This window comes from Eublepharis macularius, chromosome 13, assembly GCF_028583425.1.
Source record: "Eublepharis macularius isolate TG4126 chromosome 13, MPM_Emac_v1.0, whole genome shotgun sequence".
NCBI lineage: Eukaryota > Metazoa > Chordata > Lepidosauria > Squamata > Eublepharidae > Eublepharis > Eublepharis macularius.
This window is the reverse complement of record NC_072802.1, coordinates 70692346-70707037: the sequence shown is the minus strand read 5'-3', so window position 1 is coordinate 70707037 and position 14692 is coordinate 70692346. Positions and strand designations below refer to the sequence as shown.

The following is a 14692-nucleotide window of genomic DNA, read 5'->3' as shown; positions in this document are numbered from 1 at the left end:
GGGCGAGAGTTTTCTCTCTATCTTCTTTCTCCTCTAGAGAAAGCATCATTGTATAAACCTTGATCACATCCCTCCCCCTCACTTGTTTTTTCCTCTAAAGTGAATTAAAATAAAATTGTACACACACATTCTCAATTAGATGCAGAGGAGTTAGCCGTGTTAGTCTGTAGTAGCAAAATCAAAAAGAGTCCAGTAGCACCTTTAAGACTAACCAACTTTATTGTAGCATAAGCTTTCGAGAATCACAGCTCTCTTCATCAGATGCATCTGACGAAGAGAGCTGTGATTCTCGAAAGCTTATGCTACAATAAAGTTGGTTAGTCTTAAAGGTGCTACTGGACTCTTTTTGATTCCCAATTAGGGTACACATGTCAATGCATATTCTTACCACAGAAATTCAGATTTTAGCACCAACTATATATAATGCTATCCAAAGCTCTCAAAAATTAACACAGGCCACTGGAAGATAAGGAACAGAACATCATAGAAGAAGAGATGTTTGGAAACCTGAACCCTGAGCCGCAGGCTGAAAAAACACAAATTGTAAAAACCTGATCTAAGTCATGTAAAATTACCTGCAAACTTTCATACAGATTTTGCCAGCCCTGGAGATCAGGAAATATACATGACGAGGCAATGAAACTCTGCCACAGACTTCTCCAGTTTTTGAGGACTGACTAGGCATAGTGACTGTGGCGCCTTGGAGAAGGGAGCTCCAAGCTCTTGAAAGCTTACACCATGAAAATCTTGTTGGTCTCTATGAGCCAAAACACACGTTAAGAAATACCTAGGTTCAGCACGTGTTCTCTTACCTCAAGGTTTGCCGGGATCTGTAGGCGTCCTGGAAGCTTAAAGTTTAGCATTTACAGAGCAGCAGAAAGGGGAAGGGAAATACAGGCACCTGTATTTCCCTCTCTGCTGCTCTGTAAATGCTAAACTTGTTCTCTTACCTCAAAGTTTGCTTGGATCTGTAGGCGTCCTGGAAGCTTAAAGTTTAGCATTTACAGAGCAGCAGAAAGGGGAAGGGAAATACAGGCGCCTGTATTTCCCTCTCTGCTGCTCTGTAAATGCTAAACTTTAAGCTTCCAGGACACCTACAGATCCCGGCAAACCTTGAGGTAAGAGAACACGTGCTGAACCTAGGTATTTCTTAACGTGTGTTTTGGCTCTAAGATGCCACTGGACTCTAATCCTGCTGTTCCACTGCAGACCAACATGGCCACCTACCTGAAACATTATCTTAGTACTCATAAGGACTAGAGACTTCCTCCTCTCTTAAATAAAAGCCAAAATGCTCCAAAAGAATTCCAAAGACTAGGCTGCCAAGTTGCAAGGAAGAGCCGAATATACACCACGGTGGTGATATCTCTAAGATCGTCCCTTCCCTCCCCTGGCCAGCTTTTGCCAAGCACATGGATGCTGTTTGTGCAGAGGAATACCCGAGAGATGCCGCCATGGGCACTGCAACATCGTCTCCACCCCCAAACCTATCAAATCTAAATTCCATTCTCTGCCCCTCTGCTGTGAAGAGAGTCCAGTCATCTTAGTTAACCAGCCGTCAAAGAGACGAGTGTGGATCGCTGCAGCGTCATTACAAGGCTCGAACAAATGTATTCCTTTTTTATTGTCAAGAAAGATTTGGCTCAGCTGCCGAGATACAGCGAGAGCAAAAGATGTTTCCTCTTGTCTGTTGCGCCAGCACTTCAAAACGGAACAGGGGGGATGCCAGCTCAACGCTGTCCCTTCCTGCAGCGCAGGGAACCGTTTGGCCAAGGCGATAAAAAACAGTTCAAGAGCTGTTAGAATCCACGGAGCTTATACAAATAAATCAGTTACCGTCCTACTCCATGGCTGATCAGTTCATCTGTACCAGGAAAATCTGAAGTCTGTGACCACTATACATTAAAGCGGGGGGGGGGAGTTATTCAGTGGGAGAACATGGGCTTTAACATGGGCTTTATCTAGAGAAAACCCAGATCCAGTTCTCAGCATCTTCAGCTAACAAGAGCTCTAGAGGAGGTCTCTGAGAGCTAAACTACAAGAGACAAATTACACGAGGAGGAGCACGTGAAGGGAGTCTCAATGTTAGTTAGGAAGCTGAGTTTTAAAAGAGATTGGAAGGCTTTGTCAATTTCCCCTCTCTACAGAGTCAAGGAGATGGATGCTCAGAAGGTTTGTTTATTTTCTCCTAGCCTCTTAACAACAACAACAACAACAACAACAACAACAACAACAACAACATTTAATTTATATACTGCCCTTCAGGACAACTTAATGCCCATTCAGAGTGGTTTACAAAGTATGTCATTATTATCCCCACAACAATAATCACCCTGTGAAGTGAGTGGGGCTGAGAGAGCTAGACGCTGTAACTGATCCAGGGTCACACAGCTGGCTTCAAGTGGAGGAGTGGGGAATCAAACCCGGCTCTCCAGATTAGAGTCCCGCGCTCTTAACCACTACACCAAACTGATTCTTAGAAGGGGGGTGAAACTGACAGAGCCTTCAGAAGGTAAAAAGGAAATTAACAAACCCTCTGAGCATCCTTCTCCTTGGCTCTGTAGAAAAGGAAATTAACAAAGCCTTCCGATCTCTTTTAAAACTCAGCTTCCTGGCTAACATTGCAACTTCCTTCACGTGTTCCTTGTAGCTTGGCTCTGTGATAGACTCTGGAGGGCAGTCGCCTGTCTGGGCAGCTCCAATTGGGCTGAGGAACTGGTGTCATTAGTAGCTAAAACACCGACAGACTCCAAATCTCATCTGTGCCATGAACTCACTATGCAGTCTTAGGTACTGACTCAGCTTCACCTTTCTAATCTGCATTATGGGAATAATAACCTATTTGTTGTAAAGATTACGAGACATTGTATGTGCTGTGCTTATAAGTTCTAATAAACATAAGCTATCATCAGAGAAGCAGCTCCTTGCACCTCTTTATTTATCTGTGCATATTAAACAGTTGTTCATTTTATGTGCTCCTTATGAAAATATGAATTTGCCTTACACCATTTCAGATCACTGGGCCATCTAGCCAAGTATTATATTACTCTTACTGGCTGTGAGGCTCCCCAGGGTCTTTGGGACATAAACAAAGGCTCTGTTAATTTCACCTCTCAACAAAAAGGTAGTTTAAAAAGACAGAGCCAGTGGAGATGGCTCCTCAGAGGGTTTGTTAATTTCATCTTTGCCTCCCTGATGGTTATGTCAATTTCACCTCCCCTTCTGGGAGGGGAAAATAAAATTAACAAACCTGCTGAAGAACCATCTCCAGTTCTGTCGTTTTAAACTATGCTTCCCGGCTAACATTGTGTCTCCCTACACTTGAGCGTTCTCATGTAAGATATCTCGTGTAGAGACTCTTAGTTATGGCCCCTTGTATGATTGAAACCTGGACTGTCAGGAGGAAAAAGATCTTTCTTTACACCTGCTGGGTGAAGATTATCTTTGGAAAGGATGTACCCCAGGGGGAAAAAACTAACCCCCATCCCAGACATACACACACAGTCCCCATACTCCCCGAAAGCAAGCATGCATACAGACTCCACAGTCACAGTTTCAGGCTAAGATGGGAACCCAATGAATAATGTTATGGTTCCTGCCAGAGCTGCTAGCCAGAGGAGGAGAAGCGCATGTACATCCAGTTGGGACATTTGACCAACAGCCCAGAGTTCTGACCTGTAGAACCACCACACACCCAGGTCTGTGCTACTGACCGCTGTAAAACAATTCGCCATTCTGCTCATGGTTGGGGCAACATCACTGAAGAAAGTTACCAGGCCCTCCTTCTGCACTGCCAACCTAGCAGTCGTCCAGCCACCCAACTGACAGTGGACTGATTTCTGCCTGCTTGCCCTTAAGAACTTTTAAGTCCTTAGGCCTGAGCCCCTGAGATGGTCATCTCTGTGGACTGGCAGCCCATGTTCCCCATGCGCTGAGGACACCTGCCTCTCCATCCTTATTCAAATTTCTCCTGCAGACCTGTTGTCAATGACTAAAAGGGCAAAGGGGATGAAGGCAACTCTTCCTCCATCTCTTTATCTGCTTCCTTGGCTTTGGCAAGAACCTCCAAGTCTTCAATGGCAAAGGCCTCCACTCCTCTGTGACATCATTTCCAGACAGAGCAGAGTTGCCCACGTTTTAAAACAAAGCTGGCCCAATCCACGACATCAGTATACGAAGTGGCCCAAGCAACACATTCACGGGCTTCTTCAACGCAGGAGAGTCTCAAAGCTGAACCTGTGAGCAAAGGCTTCTGGGTAATCTCTACCAAACCCTTGGAGCGACCATTTCCCTCCGACTCCGCCACAAGAGACACGTTCCGTACCTGGCGCTTGGATTATCTGCTTGTAAACAGTCAGGAACGCGGCTTCTGCTTCCTTGCTTCTTTTACTAAGAGCGACCACCTGAAGGGAAGGGGGACACAAATGAAAAAAACAGAGGAGGTGAGGAGCTGCAAAGCCAAGGAACGAAAAGATGCCGCCAGAATAAACCTCGTGGTTAGGACTTCCGAAGTCTGGAGTTCATGGGAGAAGTTACATGCAATTAATCCACAGGCATTTACTCGACACAGTTTCAAACGGGGCCAGGCCCAAGGCAGAAAACCCAAAACACCTTGCCCACTTCCCACCTTGTTGGTAAAAATATAATGAGCTAAATAATCGATAATTGGAGGCTTTTTATAAATTTCATTTCATTTTTATTTCATTTTACAAACCTAGATTACGAATTTTATGTTTGTACGTTGGATAACTGGAATGCTTTTCTAGTGCTCCCAAACCAGCTGCCTCGGCTGGGCTGCTTCTATTGGTTGATCGTTCATTCATTCATTCATTCATTCATTCATTCATTCATTCATTCATTCATTCATTCATGTTATTTCTAGTTTGCCTTTCTCACTGAGACTCAAGGCAGATTACATGGTGTAGATCAATACAATTAATGGGTGGGACATTCAATAAACATTCAATAAAGAATACAACAGGGTAAGGATTGCAGACATTTGAAAACAAGCAAAAATCTGATATAAGACTGAAAACAAAAATATAAGCAAATTGTCATGACATATTGCATGATGTGGAACTATCCAATTGGAACATACTTACAGCAACAGAGAGTACACAGTACTACAGCCTATAGTCCCTATCCCATCCCGGCGCATCTCTCTGAACCATTTCCTTAGAGCACAGTCTTACTACCCATGTAAAAAAGCTCTCCCGAATAATTCAGTTTTGCTTGGTTTGCAGAAAGCCAGGAGAGGGGGAGCTTTCCTGACCTCTTCAGGCAGGCTGTTCCATTAGGTGGGGGCTACCACAGAGAATGCATGTCTATGGGCAGCTGCTGATTTTACTCGTGTGCTGTGTGGCACCTGTAGAAGGCCATGGCAAAGCCGCAGTGGCAGGGCATGGGAAGAGAGGCAGTCCTATAGACTGAGGATTACAATATTCATACCCTGCCTTTCGCAGAGTCTTCAAGATGGCTTACGACCATGCATATATAAAATCTGAGCAGAACAATAGCGAAAGAACAGTTGAAAATCAATCAATCAAAGAATCATGTCCAAGCCAAGGAGCAAATAGATACATAGAGCCAGGGCTTTTTTTCAGGTGGAACGTGGTAGAACGGAGTTCCGGAACCTCTTGAAAATGGTCACATGGCCGGTGGTCCCGCCCCCTGATCTCCAGACAGAGGGGGGTTTAGATTGGCGCAGAGGGCAATCTCAACTCCTCTCTGTCTGGAGATCAGGGGGCGGGGCCACCAGCCATGTGACCATTTTCTCCGAGGGCAACCCACTGAGTTCCATCACCTCTTTTCCCAGAAAAAAAGCCCTGCATATAGCGAACACTAAACTGTTTCCAAATTGAAACTGCATTGTTCCCTAAGGCAGACAACAGGGCTGGGTAAACTGCCCTATCTTTGGTGCCACTCTGAGAAGGCCCTGCCACATGTGGCCACTTTCTTCACCTTGGGTAGTGAAGAAATGAGCGGCATGGCCTCAGAGGAAGAACACAGGCTCATGGGAAGAAGGCAGTCTTAAGACACCCTGGGGCAAGCCTTTAGCGGTCATAAACACGACTTTAAATTGGTCCCAGAAACCAGCAGGAAGCTACTGATGGCTCAGCAACTCTGGCAGTATGTGTGCTAATCTTGGCTGCAATTTAACCCAGCTAAAGTTTCTGAAGAGCTTACAAATCCTGGGGCATATATTGCTCGAAGGGGGTACATCAGGCCCTGCTGCGTCACCTGGCAGGGTCTGCCTCCTGGCACTTACTCTAATTAAGTGTACCTACTTTGTGGTAGGGGTAGAAAATACTGCCTGAAGCCGCAGTCACCCCTTCAAAGCCCTCTTTTCAAAGTGTTTCCAGACTCTGACATTTGTAGAATATTCCTTTAAAATGGATATGGCCCTCAAAACCCAGACCAATGCATTTTGGAAAAGAAGGCCTGTTTGGCATGGCGCTTTTTACCGCTGCCTGCGATTTTTCAGAGTGACCCAGAGCTGTGTTTCTCCAAGTTCAAGCATAACAAAGGTGGCCTACTCTGTCTGGAATCTTTCAATATCGATGGCCCAATTTTACAGCTTGGCCCATGACCCAGTTTTACTGAAATGCTGCATTTAAACCAATTTGTGTTAAATAATGAGGATGGAGCTAATATCGGCAAGGATCGCCCCTCCTCTGTGCGTGGCCTAGATCTCCTGCCTCCCACCTCCCGGCGATCAGGGCTTTTTTTCTGGGAAAAGAGGTGGTGGAACTCAGTGGGTTGCCCTCGGAGAAAATGGTCACATGGCTGGTGGCCCCGCCCCCTGATCTCCAGACAGAGGGGAGTTGAGATTGCTCTCGGCATGGAGGTCAATCTAAACTCCCCTCTGTCTGGAGATCAGGGGGCGGGGCCACCAGCCATGTGACCATTTTCAAGTGGTTCCGGAACTCCATTCCCCCCACATTCCCCCTGAAAAAAAGCCCTGCCTGTGATCAAGACGGTTAGTGAAATCACATGATAAGTGTGTACCACATTTCAAACCTCTTCCCCAGCCGCCATTCAAACTGGCAGGAAGACTCAAGAAACAATTAATCTCCTCTAATTATGTGTCAGACATGTGGACCAGCCTCCTCTTCAACCCTGCTAAGATAGCTGGGGTTGAAAGGAAGTGAAGAAAAATGAGCCCATATACATTCCGTTGTAGACACCACCGATGATACAGGAATATTATGGGAGGGGCTTGTGGGCCTACTACAGATGGCAGTTGTCAACAGCTCATGTTCCGTTTAGCTCTGAAACAGGCGATCTTCTACAGGAGCAGGCACCCACCATCTCCAGCCATCATTGCAACATCATAATTGGCTGACTGGTGACACCCACCTTCCTCCAGCACTCTTAGGAGAAGAATAGTAAAAAGTTCAGTAGCACCTTTAAGACTAACCAACTTTATTGAGGCATAAGCTTTCGAGAACCACAGCTCTCTCCGTTAGAAGCATCTGACAAAGAGAGCTGTGGTTCTCGAAAGCTGACGATGCCTCTGACGAAGAGAGCTGTGCTTCTTGAAAGCTTATGCCTCAAAATAGTTGGTTAGTCTTAAAGGTGCTACTGGGCTTTTTACTTTTTTGCAACTACAGGCTACCATGGCTAACTCCTCTGGATCTTAGGAGAAGAAAGCGCAGTGCTGGCTTACAAATGGCCTCCTCTTCACAGCTGCCGAGTAGATCCAACATAGCCCTCCTGTGCTTTTAATAGTTATGCAGAAGAAGGGATTTTGGCAAGCGCAATGTCACTCAGTCCTGCAGCAAGAGGATGTGACAAAGGATGGAACAGAAGGCACGGCACCAATCCCAGCTGTTCTCCATGGAGAGCACCCCAAGATTACCTTTGTGATGTGACCTGGGGGCACACAAAGCCTTCTCTAGAGCAGTGGACTTAGGACAGTGATGCTCCCAGGAGATCTTGAGATTCCTCAAAAGCTCCCCCCAGGGGTGATGTGGCACCTTTAAGACTAACCAACTGTATTGTAGCATAAGCTTTCGAGAACCACAGCTCTCTTCATCGGATGCATCTGATGAAGACAGCTGTGATTCTCGAAAGCTTATGCCACAATAAAGTTGGTTAATCTTAAAGGTGCTACTGGACTCTTTACTATTTTGCAACTACAGACTAACACGGCTAACTCCTCTGGATTAACACACACCCCTCAGGGGTGAAGTAACCAGTCACAGTAGACCAGCATTTTCCCCTACAGCCAGAGCACGTTAGCCATTGGCTTGTTTTTCAAACTGTAGTCTCTTAGCTGACGCTGAGGCCCAACAGATCTGGTCTCTGTCCCACGTGGAATGTGTGTACATAAAACCTCCAATGTGCACCACCATCTTTTACAGCATGTCTCTCTCTCACACGCCTACACAGCCTAACCTGTCTCACAGGGTTGTTGTAAGGATTAAAAAATGAGGACGGGATAACCATGTACAGCATCTCAAGATCTTTGGAGAAAGAGTGCAATTTTTAAAAAACACACACACACATAGAATCCACAAATGCTCAGGGATTTATTTATTTTATTAAAAAAAAATTGTACTTCACTTTTCTGCCCAGTGGTAATCCAAAGCAGCTTGCAATATCATTTCTCACCTCCTCCAGGCAGTAACCAGATGTAGGAAGTATTTCTGGAACCCAGAGAAGTCAGAAGACTTTCCTTCAGGGCATGGGCACTCATTTTTAATTCCGGACACTTCTGGATTACAGAAAAATAATCCGAGCAGTCCATGATACATTAAGAATCTCCCCCTATAAAATTATACATAGGTGGTACCTAACACCTAAAAAAATCTCTTTAATTTATTCTTCAGCATCGCCCTCTTGTTGGAAGAAATGCAATAATGAGGGTAATTTTGCTCACTGTTGGTGGGAATGTCCCTTGATATCTCGATTTTGGTCAGAAATACTAAATATTATTAAGGAAATAACAGGGTACAGTGTCCCTATGTCACCAAAAGTAATCTTCTTGGGACTGTGGGATCAGACATCAATCCCAAATGTTAGAAGAGACCTTATCAACTCTCTCCTGGTGGCAGCTAGGAGTGCAATAGCAACCAAATGGAAAGACCAATCTCCACCTACTACAGAACTTTGGTTTACAAAAATCTGGAACCATTTGATAATGGAAAAAATAACTGACAATCTACATCAGACGGAATATCAATCTTCGGGATCAAACTTCTGGGAAAAATGGATCCCATTTTACAAATTCATAGAAGCAAGAGATCTGCAACCTCCCTCTTCACACCACTCATTGTTAATGTATTAAAGTTGAAGCACTGTGTTAATATTTGTAAATGCAATGTATTATATTGGTTTGTTGTTTGATTATTGTTACAGTTCTAAAATTGAATAAAAATATTTTTTTTAAAAAATCTCCCCCACCCCTCACCGAATAGTTTGGTAGCCAAAGCATCACCTTCCCTCTGACAGTCCCACAAAGACGGTCATAAATTTCCGAAAACTGCTACAAATTTGAGCCTCTTTGCCATTATGTGTCTGGCACAGCATTCCATAAGAGCGCCCCACGTCCTCGGGCAAAAACTTTAATGCTCCTGTAACATCACACCATCGTAAATCTTTGATGTACTTTGAGTAAATGAAAATTATAATTTAATGACAAGGTTTAAATAAAAAATCAGATTCCTCCCCCCATTTTGTTTAGTGGTAGGGAAAATGATTCCTTAGGAGATGACACCAACTGCCCACCCGTCTCCTCTCAGCTAGCCAGAAGATTCAATGTCTTTTAAGAGAATGGGACAGCGAGGGGGGCGGACAGAAACAAAGACTTCACATCTGTGCTTCTCCCCCCATTTCACAAATTAAATGCACCCCCCCCCAAAGCAGGATCCACATTGTCTCTAGGATGGCCTGAGACAATTGAGCTTCCATCCTATAACGCAACAAGCCCAAGAGGCACGAAATCCGGGTGCGCTGGAGTTGCTGGTACCTAAGGAACTTGGCAGCATTCGCTCTCTCTCACTCCCTTTGCCAGCCCAGATTGTCCCCCCAACACCACCTCACTTGCACTACAGCTGGGCTCACAGCGATCTCCGAGCACCTCTTTCACTTTGGGCCATTCCACAGAAAATGTGATGGCCCAAACTTGGGGCTACGAGAATCCACCGTGATCCTTGAGGACCTTGGTTCAAATCTTGCCTCTGCTACTTTCTCCATCTCACCCCCACCCCCTTTGCAATGTGGCCTACCTTCCAAGACCATGGGAAGGATTTCGAGATAATGGGTAGTATCCAACCTTCCCTGCACTGAACGCTTCTGCAGCCCCTTCCAATCTCCAGAAAGATCACTCTTGGGGGGTCTGGGATCCATGCAGAGGAACAGCTGTGAGGTTGGCGGGATGGAATGAGGAGGGGTCGGGGACAAAACTAAACCCTTTCCTCAGCAGAGCTGCGCTTGCAGAAGAGTGGAGTGGAGCATGCCCTCAAGTCATAGCTGACTTATGGCGACCCCCCCCCCCCGTGGAGTTTTCATGGAAAGAGACTATCAGAGGTGGTTTGCCATTGCCTGCCTCTGCAACCCTGGTCTTTGCTGGAGGTCTCCCATCCAATTACTAACCAAGGCTGACCCTTGCTTAGCTCCCAAGATTTGATAAGATCAGGCTCACCATTTCTTGTCACTCTGGGTTGCCAACCCACCCAGCTATTTCCCCCACACAGGTCATGCATCAACTACTGAATGCTATTTGTTGTGATTGTTAAGACCAGAACATACTGACGGATTCTCTCTCCTTGAAAATCTCACAGGCTCGTAAAGTTTTTGTAAAGCGTTTTTGCACCCCTGCTAAGGTGATAACTGCCTTAAGGCAATCACAAAGTTAAGGGTATATGCTTATACATTATGTATTCTGGGGAAATGTGCTGTGTTCCTTTGTAAAAACTTAGGCGATTTCCACAACTCCATTCGACTCCAGCTGTAATTAAAACTTTGCTTAGAACTTTGGTTCCTGCTGGGCGCGAGGGCTTTGCCACCAAGCAGCTCTGCCCACCCTCACCCCCCCAGCTTTTCCTTTCTGCTGAAATCACAGCATCGTCACCTGTCATCTTGCAGTTCTCACATGGGGGTGGGGAGGCTTAGCATCAAACTGGGGAAGGCAGCAAGATACAGGAAAAGACACATTTCCTTCCAAAAGAGAATTCAGGTGTTAATATGCCTACCAAGCTGCTGATTTATCACAGGGCGTAGATACCAAAATAAGACTCTGAAGGAATACAGTGTGTGTGTGTGGGGGGGGGGGGGATTAAGTTAGGTCTGGGTATGTTTCCTGAAGATCTGGGACACTGCTTGTGAAAGGACAGTACCAATGGCAGGGACAAATTAATCACTCGGAATTCACAATGGTTTCCCCACCCCTTAGCCTTCATTTCTTCCATGTTGGGATCCCTCAAAGCAGCTCTTTCCCCTCCGTTGCTTCTTAAATCTCAGCAACCTTTGGTTTCAAGTAGGTAGCTGTGATGGTATGCAGTAGAAGAGCAAGACTGAAGTCCAGTAACACCTCAAAGACCAACAAGATTTCCAGGGTAGAAGCTTTAGAGAGCATTCTTTGCAGCAAAGTTAAAATAAAAAGCAGCTCCCCCTACTGATAGTTACAGAAAACAGCTCTATAAGGGAATGCAATAAATCGCAGTGTGGTTCGACCAGGCCTAAGGCATTTTGAATCATTCCAGACACACACAATCAGGGTTTTTCTGGAGAAAGAGGCAGTGGAACTCGGTTGCCAGCACCCGGCAGGAGGCAGCAACCCTGTCAGCAGAAGCGAGGGGATTCCCTCACCCCTCTGGCATCGGGTGAAGTGGGCGCCCGAGTGGCAGGATGGCAGGTTTGTAAACCTACCACCCTGCCGTGCTTCCTTCACCCGGTGCAAGGGGGGCGAGGGGATTCCCTCGTCCCTCTGGCATTGGGCGAAGTGGACTTTTTTTCAGGGGACTGATCTCTGTCTGGTCACCGGCCACGTGAGCATGGGCATGGTGGGCATGGTCACCGGCCACGTGAGCATTTTCAAGAGGTGCCGGAACACCGTTTCACCGCATTCCAGCTGGAAAAAAGCTCTGCACATAATAAGGTAAGTTCATTTTGAAGACACACATGGTGACTGGTCGTATGCTGAAACACAAGCCAAGACGACATGGAGCACTTTCAGTCAGGTAACATTTGGAAAGTACACCGGCAGGCCAAGTTTGTAATCTCAATATAGTTAGAGCATTCACAAGATCAACCTAAAGTCATGTTCTCCTTAAAAAGAAACATCCCTGCAGAGCTTCAAATAAGACTTCTACATCTTGATTAGCAAAAGCATTTCGATCTGTGAGGTGTAGCCCACACTGTCTTCTAGAAGCCTCTTTTAATTTTATTCTGCAAACACACAGCTAAAAACTCCAAAGGGCCTGCCATCAACATTTGAACCTGGCAGAGATGTTATTAGCAAAAGTGTGATCATCAGTTACAACCAATCCCAAGCGGCCGATTTGATAATTATCAAACGAAGTCCAGCCCTGGTGCAGTAGCAGCTAAGCCAATCTACTGAATCTAAAGGGGAAAAGAAGATGAATTCCCCCCTTTCTTTTTGCTGCTCAAAATCACTTGCAAGTCCTCCACAGAAGACTGAATTTAAATTGCTTGTCATTCAGAACAAAAGCCGCACCAGTCATTTGTAATTCACCAGCTACCTGAGCAAACCACCTTCCCTCCTTCGCTGCTCCCGGGCATTGAAGCACAAAGATCTTTTCTATTTCCCCCACCATTGTTAACATTGCATAAGTCGCTGTCTTTTTTTAGCACCTAGTATACCGACCCGCATTTCATGTTGTTTTTCTTTTTCTGCTTCCAGAAGAAGGAGAAATTTTGCGAAGTGCTTCTTTGTCAATTTCCATAAACCAAAATTGCCCTCAAGGTGTTTGATAAAACCACAATCCCAGTTCTACTCTACTCGTAATCTAAACTGAAAATGACTGGAGTTCTTTAGTCCAGCATGTACACACCATAGCCTTTCTTAGTTTTACTATTTTATAATTAACCACAGTCCAAATTTTGTATTAAAGAGATGCAATCTCTGGCCAGAATATTTGCAGCCAGCCAAAGATGCCATCAAGGCATCTAAATTTGGTAGGAGCAAGGCATGATGAAAATTTACAGGCTACTAAAAAGCAAGGTATAAGCGGACTCCTACTTGTGATGCTGACCACAAGATCCAAGCACCTCACTTCCCAATTAAAGATGGGCATGAACTGGGAAAATACCAACCCATGCGGTTCACGGTTTGTCACATTTCACGAACCATGAACCATGAACATTCACGAACTTGCCCCGGTTTGTGGATTGGTTTGTTTGGTTCTTTAAAACATCCCTTACGGGGCAGCAGAAGGCCCCCCCGTTGCCTCGGAAACTGATTGATCAGTGCCAGGCTGTCTGCACTGATGAACCAAAAAACGAACCGGCCTAAAGTTTGTGGTGGTTCGTCAAAAATGGGCTCAGACAAACTGCTGGTTCTCAAACCACAAACCGGCCCCATTCGTGACAAATTTTGGTCCATATTTCAGTTCGTGCTCATCTCTATTCCCAATTCAACTGCAATGGGTGACCCAGAAGAGGGAGCTACAGACCTGTTACCCACTGCTCTTGGGCATAGCTGGTCAAAAGAAGGCACTGCTACGTGCTAATTTCGCAATTGTCAGAAGACACAAGAGGTCAATGAAGTTTCAGACCTTGTTCTACAAATTCTCAGGACCCAGACTGGGCACTAAGTAACTTATCACTAGAAAAGATAACATAAGGAGGGCTTTAATAGTCCAAGGAACTGTCCAGCATTGTGTTTCCCACAGTAACTGACCAGATGTTCAGAAGGACCAACAAGCAAATACGAGGAGGATAAATAGTCCGCTTGTTAGGTCTCCCAGAAAGTGATATTAAGAGGTACCATGGTACTTTCATTTACCCATAATAGCTACTAGCCCCTGATGGACCTATCCTCTGTGAATTTGTCTACTCCCCCTTTAAAGCTGTCCTGACCTGGATAGCTCAGGTGAGCCTTATCTTGTCACATCTCAGAAGCTAAGCAGGGTTGGCCTTGGTTAATAACTGGATGGGAGGCCTTCAAGAAAGGCCAGGGTTGCAGAGGCAGGCAATGGCAAACCACCTCTGATAGTTTCTTGTCATGAAAACCCCACCAGAGGTCATCGTAAGTCAACTCTGACTTGAGGGCACCACACACACACACACGCGCGCACACACACACACACACACACACACACACACACACAGTTTTAAAGCCAGCTGAACTACTGGCCATCCCAACATTCAGTGGCAGGGAGTGCTTGTGTGAATAAGTACCTTGTTGTTTGTTTGTCCTGAATGTATTGCCCGCGGAGGAGGAAAAGAGATCTCTTCGGGAAGACCGAATTGAATTCAGATGAGGTCATGTGGCTGCCGTCCTTACAGCTCCTCTAGGCCACCAGTTTCCACTTCAATTGTTGGAATTAAATGTTACATTTTCTGGAGTGTGGCCTGATAGATTACAGACTGATATTGTACCCGAGTCCCTACCTAACTTTCTGTTAAAAAAAGAAAACGAGGAGGATGCTAAATGTCACAGTGCGGCCGCAATCTGGCATTCAGTGATTAATGAACCGAAAGGCTTCCTTTCATGTCCGAGCTT

The 14692-nt window shown here is 45.5% G+C and overlaps 1 protein-coding gene across 2 annotated transcripts in view; it reads right to left on the bottom strand.

The window, feature by feature from the left end:
* Positions 1-14692, bottom strand: part of CUX2 (cut like homeobox 2) — a 163974-nt gene that overhangs the window by 58422 nt on the left and 90860 nt on the right. For both annotated transcript variants that reach the window (XM_054997109.1, XM_054997110.1), the window contains one exon: positions 4325-4403. In XM_054997109.1, the coding sequence (XP_054853084.1) occupies positions 4325-4403 (79 nt within the window). The remainder of the gene's footprint in view (positions 1-4324; positions 4404-14692) is intronic.